Genomic DNA, 7,809 nt, shown 5'->3' on the forward strand with positions numbered 1-7,809 from the left:
CTTAATGTTAACCTAACCCTTAAACAAGACCTATCACTAATCGAAAACCAAACACAAACCCCAAGACGAAACACATTCACTGAACCTTCCTGCCAACCCTCACCCTAACTCCTAAACCTAAACCCTTAACCCTGACCACTACCTTAAATCTAATCCTAACCCTAACCCTAACCTTAACTTAATGTACTCAAATCCTATTCTAACCTTAACCTGTACCCTAACCCTAACCCTCTAATACTAACCCTATCTCATACCCCAAAGTGTACCCTAACCCGTACCCTAAAACAACCTCTAACCCACTCCCTAACCCTATCTCTTCCCTTTTCCAAAACCTTATCCTGACCCTGACCTGACCCTAACCCTAACCCCTAACCAAACACTAACCATAACCCTAGCCCTAACCCCAATCCTAACCCTAACCCTCGCCCTAACCCTAAACCTAGCCCTAACAAACCTAACCCTAACCCCTAACCCTAATTCATACCAAACCCCTAACCCTAACCCTAACTGCAAACCTAAGCCCAAACCTTACTCTAACCATAACCCTAACCCCAACTCCTAACCTCCAGCCCTAATCCCTAAGCCTAAATCCTAACCCTAACTCTATATCCTGTCCTTAACCCTAATCCCTAACCCCCATACTAACTCCTAACCACTGACCCTTACCCTTATCCTTCACCCTAACCTCTAATCTGTAACCATAAGCATCATCAAAACCCCTAACATCTAACCTAACCCTACCACCAACTGCCTCCCTTCCCCTGACCCTACCATTCATTCTACCCATTCACTTACCCTTTGGTTCTGAGTAGTCCCTTCTGATGTGGATGCTAACGGCGCCTCCAGAGTCCTCCAGGGGGTCCTGAGGAAGCCGGGCTCCTGTGAGCGGACGTGGCCCCATGCGTTCCTGAGTCATAGTCACAGGTCTCGAGTACGACGGGGGCTCCTGTCACTGTGGACTATGCCTCACATCCTCTGGAAGCCTCTAGCAGGTCCTCAGGAGGCCGGGGGCTCCTGTCAGCCTGGACATGGCCCCACGTCCCCCAAAAACTCACGGGTCCTGAGGAAGCTGTGGGCTCCTGTCATAGACAGAGCCCCATATGTCCTGAACCCAAAGTGCAGATCCTGAGGAGGCGGGGTCCTGTCGGTGTTGACATGGCCCCAATTTTCCTCAAGCCTCACCATAAGACCTGAGGAAGCTGGGGGCTCCTGTCAGCATGGACGTGGCCCCAAAAATTCCCAACCTTCACAGTGGGTCCTGAGGAGGCCGGAGACTCCTGTCAGTGTGGATCCGGTTCCCACATCTTTCTTAGGCTCACCACAGGCTCTGACAAGGCTGGGGTCTTCTGTCCGCATGGATGCATCCACATATTTCTGAAGTCTACACCGGGGTTCCTGAGGAGGTCAGCGTCCTGTTGTGGACTGGTCCCACATCCTCCGAAGCGTCACCACGGGTTCTGAGGAGGCGGCTCCTGTCACCGTGGATGTGGCCTCCAGCTTCCGAAGCCTCAACTTATGTCCTGAGGGGCCCGGGAGCTCCTGCCAGAGTGGGGCGGCGCCACATCTTCCTGAAGCCTCCGGTCCTGAGGCGGCCCAGGGTCCTGTCAGTGTGGATGAGGGCCCACATCTTCCTGAAGCCCACTGCGGGTCCTGAGGAGACCGGGGCTCCTGTCAGCGTGGACACGGCCCCACGTCCTCCTCAGGCCTCCCCAGCACAGGCGGGCTCCTGTTAGTGCAGGCGGACGTGGCCTGCGCATGCGCGCCCCCGGCGGGCCTGGGCTCGGGCGCCCCCTGCGGGATGCTCAGACGCTGCAGGAGGCCTTGCAGGAGGCAGAGTCCCCGAGCCCCGGGCCGCACCTGCCTCCTTCCAGGCTCCAGCTGAGGCCTGTGAGCTTCAGAAAGCGTCTCACTAAGAGAGCCCAACACCTGGCTTCCCCAGAAATTCTTAAAGACAAGGAATTGGAGCCCACAGGGCGAAGATGGAAATGTTGGACCAGACTTTTACCACGTCCTGCAAAACTCACTCAACCCTCTTCCACTGTGGGCGGGACCGCGGGCTGGTGCAGCCGCCCTGGAAATAGTGTGGAGGCTCCTCAGGAAGTTACAAATAGAGCCGCCCTGCGACTGGCAGGTGCACGGCCTGGAGCTCACTCCGAAGATACAGATGCAGTGAGACTCGGGACACATGAACCCAATGTCCACAAGCGGCGGGTCCACGGTAGCCACACTGTGGGAGGATCCTCGGTGCCCTCGGGCGATGATGGATAAAGAGGATGGGAGATAGATGATGGTCATCGAGAGGGAATGTTACTCAGCTCTCGAGAAAGGAAATCTTGCCATTTGCAGTGAGCGTGGATAGAACCAGAGGGATCATGTTAAGTGTAATAAGTCAGTCGGGAAGAGAATGACCGTGTGGTGTCATTCATAGGTGGAATTAAAGAAGCAAAGCAGATGAACATCTGTGAAGGGAAGGAAAAACAAATAAGATGAAAACAGATGCAGGAAATACAGACTCTTAATCATAGAAACAAACTGAGGGTCGCTGGAGGGGGGGTGGGAGGAGGATAACAGGGGACTGGCATGAAGGAGGGCACGTGATGTCACGAGCACTGCTGTTATCTCCAACTGGTGAATCCTGAATTCTTCCTCTGAAACTATAATACACTATATGTTAATTAATTGGGTTTAAATTAAATTAAGTTAAAAAAAATCAGTTGTATCAGAGCATATTTCCTTCTGGACTCTCTGTTCTGCTCCTTCAGCTTATGCCAGGACCACCCCCGTGGGTCTGGTTTGTTTAACTAGGCGCCACGTCTGTCCATGGCCCAGCCCAAGGCTAGAACTCACGACCCCGAGATCAGGACTGGAGGTGAGGTCAGGAGTCGGATGCTTAACCGACAGAGCCAGCCGGGGGCCGAGAACCACACTGCTTTATTCTGTGTCTCTGTGACATCGTTTGAAATAGGAAAGTGCTATCCCGCTCTGTCTTCTTCTCCAATACTGATTTGCTGTCCGGGGTCATTTGTGGGGGGCGGATGGATGTTATGAGTTTTCCCTATTTCTAAGATCTGCCACCATGATTTTGATAGGAATGACATTGAACTGAGGGTGGCTTCAGGAACTGCGGACATTTTCACAAGATGAGGCTCCCACCCCACGAGCCCAGGCGGCCTCTCAGAGCCTATGTGGCTCAGTGCACAAGTCTTTGCTCCTTTGGTTCCATCTCATTATTATTCTCTGTGATGCTCCTGAGAGGAGAGTCACGTCCTTCATTTCCTTCCTGAGTGCTCATTGTCGGGACACAGCAAGGCTACTGAGCTCTGTAGGGTCAGTTTGTGTTCCGTGACTTTCTGACTCACTCCTTAGTTCTAACAGGTTTTGGTGGAGGCTCTCGGGTTTCCTGTTTCTGATACCGCATCTTCAGCAATAGGGACAGGTGTGACGTCCCCCTTCCGGGTGGGAACCTTTGCTGTTCCTGTCTTACCCATTAGGACTTCCAGCGCTGAGAGGGGACCTCCTTGGCTTGTTCCTGCTCAGGGGAGACGATTTCAGGTTTTCACCCTTGAGGATGACGTCAGCTGCGGGCCTTCCTAGCGGCCTTTATTCTGTTGATAGACATTTCCTCAAAACCCACTATGCTTTTGATGTTGTATTTTGTCAAATGCTTTTCTGCAACTCTTGAGAGGATCGTTATGCTTTTTGTCCTTTCTCTTGTGTTTCTTTAAAAAAGATTTTATTTACATATCCTTGAGGCAGAGAGAGAGAGAGAGGCAGAGACACAGGCAGAGGGAGAAGGCGGCTCCATGTAGGGAACCCGACGTGGGACTCGATCCCAGGACTCCAGGATCACGCCCAGGGCCGAAGGCAGGCGCTAAACTGCTGAACCACCTGGGCTGCCCCATGTCCTTTCTCTGGTTAATGTGATGGATCCTGCTGACTGATGGACAGAGGGGCCGTGGGTAGGACATGGGCAACATAGATGAACAATAGTAACAGCTATAAGCGTCTGGTTCTCAAATAAACAAGTCACAGAAATTTAGAAAGCTGCCACAGGAGAGGTCATTACTGTTGTGACAACTTTGTCGGAGACAGACGGTGCGCCACTTCTCGTGGGGGGAGCTGAGCACAAGTGTCAAGTCACTAGTTGTAGCCCTAAAACTACTGTCACATTGTGTGTCGACTGTACTTCAATAAATATCAAGGAAAGGGGTTTCTGGTAGGACTCCGGTGGGTCCGTGAAAGGCATTTCACGGTGTTACACACACGAAGACACCTCTGCAGAGGAGATAAAGATGCTCACGTGTCTTCATGTTAATTTTTAGAAGATTTACTTGAGAGAGGGTGCAGTGGAGGGGCGGAGGAGAGGGGGAACCTGGAGCGGACTCCTCACCCACCGGAGCCCAAGCCCCACGCGGGGCTCCACGCCACAACCTCGAGATCCTGACCTGGACAAACTAAAGATCGACATGGAACCGACTGAACCACCCAGGAGCCCTCAATGTTCTTAAGTGCAACCCCATGCTGTGAACGGGCTCGGGGGGATGTCTGTGACCCCCAGTCTGCCTAGAAGGGTGGAAGGCCTGCAGGGCCGGGGATGGGAACTGAGGATGTGGGAAGGTGTCTGCATCCCCTTCCCACCTGGCGTGAGGACAGGACCCTCCCCGGGACCCTCAGCCTTCAGGGTGAAGGGCTAAGTGCTGTGGACCCCGCCTGCCCATAGTCATGATCGGGACCCCACTGTGGGCGGAACTGTGCCGCTCCCGGGTTCCACTGCTGCCTGGCGCTCACTGTGCATCTGCAGACCTTCGGAACCCTCGTGCTCCGGATCTGGCTCACAGTGACCCGACTCTCCCGCTCTCCCCAGTAGCTCAGTACTCCCACTCTCCCCAATACCCCAGTACTCCCACTCTCCCCAGTCCCCAGAACTCCCACTCTCCCAAGTTCCCCAACTCTCCCACTCTCCCCAATACCCCAGAACTCCCACTCTCCCCAGTTCCCCAACTCTCCCACCCTCCCCAGTACCCCGGTGCATAAAGAGGAGGCGCTCACACAGCAACAGGTCACAGGTGAGTGCCGCTGATGCCTGCTCCCGCGGGCCACTCGGGCCTGTGAATCAGGTGGGGGCGCTGGCCTCCCGGGCTGGGGTCCCAACACCCCGACCCCAATGTGATGACTGCGAGCAGCTCCTGCACCCTTCCACAGCCCCACAGGGTGAGGGCGGCCCCCTAAGGCCCTGTCCAGGAAGGAGGCTGCAGTTGGAGTTCGGAAGCTCCCCCAGGACCCCCGCTCCCCTGTAAGCCCCGTGCTGTGCAGGGAGACCCAATTCATGACCTTTCTAGCCCATCCTAGATGCATGGACCCGACAGGGATGACACCTCCCGCCCAACCCTGTGGTCAGAGAAAGACGGTCAGGGCCTGCTGGGTCCCCCTGGCCAGTGAACAGGCTTGGTCTTCACACACTGGGCGTGGAGTCCCTCGTGCTCCCCCAAACCCCCTCAGGACATTCTCACATCTTTGCCCTCAGGGTGGGGAGTTTGGTCGCACTCTTGCTGGCATCGGGTTTTAATTTTGATGAAGTCCAGTCCGTTGCTTTCTCCCCTTGTTTGTTGTGCTTGTGGAATCTAAGAGAAACCTTCGATCTCCCCCGGGCTGGGAGACATCACCCCGAGCATCAGATCGGCGTTCCCAGGCCTCCTGGGTCCCCCGCCCATGTGCTCCTGATACCGGGTGGAGCGCTCTGATCCCAGCATGATGGCGTGTTCTGGGACAGTGGCTGGGAAGGTGGACTGTAGGTGGCGCGAGCGACAGACAGGCAGTGAGGGCCCGTGTGTGATGTTCCAGCCCAGCCTGTGCCCCTCAGGGCTATGGGTTGTCTCGCTCCGGTCAGAGGGCGGGGGACCTGCCCTCGGGAGCACCCTACGCATGTGTCCTTGGAAGGTTCTCATGCGCCATCATTCTTGGATGTGTTTGATTCCAGCACCATGCAGGAGGACTCGGAGACCCTGCTGGCCTTGCAAAGGCCCAATATCATGGCCCAGTACCATCAGGTGAGGCCCAGAAGGGACCATAGACACTATACACCCACGAGAGGGGGGACCATACCTGCAAGAGCAGGGAGGCCCAGGAGGAGGATCAGAGCCAAGGATGAGCCAGGTCAGCCCAGACAAGGACCATGAGTGACCAAGGAACAAGTGAGACCTAGGATGGTCCCAGTATCAGAAGCAACTAAGGGTCCATCCTGGATCCTAGTCATTTAGCTGAGGAGCCCAGTCACCAGGTACAGTGAGGCCCAGGTGGGGACCACAGTCACCAGGTCCAGATGAAGTTCACAGCTCCCATGTCCAGGTGAGGCCCAGGTGGGGACCGAGGTCAGTCCAGGTGAGATCAAGGTGGAGACCACAGTCGCCAGGTCCACATGAGGCCCAGATGGGGACCAGAGTCCAGCCTAGGTGAGGCCCAGTTGGGACTGAGAGTCACCAGGTCTGGCTGAGGCCCAGGTGGGAACCGGTCACCAGGTCCAAGTGAGGCCCAGGTGGGAACACCTTGATAGAAATGCGAACTCTAGCTGTTCTCTCTTTAAATCTCAGGCCAATTTCATAGGTTTTCAGGATGATTTGAAAGTTAGCTAGGTAATTTGGTGGGGACAGGTGACTTGGGGACCCTACTCTTCGGCCATCTTGCCCCTCTGACAGGATATTTTTAGCAGTGAACAGTAAGTCCGTTTATTAAAATTGTTTTAATTTGTGCAAACAAACTTCTGTCAGCTTAAAGCAACTGTGAATCACATATCCACACTGGCTAGAAAATTTTGTTAACCTGAGTTTCTAGATCATTTTCATTATGTGAGTGATTTCTTTCCAAAACTAATTCCCAAAGGAAGTAAGGCAATGTGACAAGAGAAACAGTCAAGTAACATGAGAAAAAGAAACCAACAAAAAATGCTAAGCATTTTTCTTGGATCAAGAGAAATCCTGATCGTGTGAGGTTTTTTCACCCTGCCCTGAGTAAAACCAATTCCCATGACTCAGATGCTTCAGGAGAGAACTGGGTTTCTGGTCCAGAAATCGTGACTGCCTCTGGCACTTGGTTCCCACAGCTGTGGATGTGGCCTCAGACCCAGCTCGGCGGTTTCCAGGCTGCACTTGGAGGAGTTGGAAGGGCTCTGAACATGCACCTTAGGGGCAGCCTGGGATCCATACCCCACAGCTTTTAATTGATAGGTACACCAACTCACATAAAACTTCACTGGAAAGAAGTCAATTGTGTGTTTTGAAGACTTGAAAAAGGGCAGCCTGGAAGGCTCGCCGTTTAGCACTGCCTTCTTCCCAGGACGTGATCCTGGAGACCCAGGATGGAGTCCCACTTCGGGCTCCCATGGAGCCTGCCTCTCCATCTGCCTGTGTCTCTGCCTCTCTCTCTCTCTCTCATGAATGAATAATTAAAACTTTTAAAAGTATATTGCAGGGCAGCGTGGCTCAGCGATTTAGCGCTGCCTTCAGCCCGGTGTGTGTGATGCTGGAGAGGCAGGATGGAGTCCCATGTCAGGCTCCCATGTCTGTGTCTTTGCCTCTCTCTCTCTCTCTCATAAATAAATAAATAAATAAATAAATAAATAAATAAATAAATAAAAATAAAAAGTATATTGCAGCTACATTGGTAGGCTGTATTCTCAGATCTTTGTTATTTATTCGTAACGTTGTTGTTTCTGCATGTCTAACCTCTACGATACCCAGCATTCTTCCACCAGATACAGCGATATCTACCTGGCGTGTTAACCTCTTTACCGTTTCAAGCTGGCGTGTGTGGCGC

General features: G+C 53.4%; 1 protein-coding gene across 1 annotated transcript in view; it reads left to right on the forward strand.

Moving 5' to 3' along the window:
* Positions 1-5,981: 5,981 nt before the first annotated feature.
* The window catches only part of LOC112677793 (metal transporter CNNM3-like), a 7,204-nt gene continuing 5,376 nt past the window's right edge, over positions 5,982-7,809 (forward strand). Inside the window, 1 exon segment of the mRNA XM_049115630.1 lies at positions 5,982-6,047. Within this exon segment, the coding sequence (XP_048971587.1) occupies positions 5,982-6,047 (66 nt within the window).

The sequence above is a fragment of the Canis lupus genome, chromosome 10 (assembly GCF_003254725.2).
Source record: "Canis lupus dingo isolate Sandy chromosome 10, ASM325472v2, whole genome shotgun sequence".
NCBI classification, from domain to species: Eukaryota; Metazoa; Chordata; class Mammalia; order Carnivora; family Canidae; genus Canis; species Canis lupus.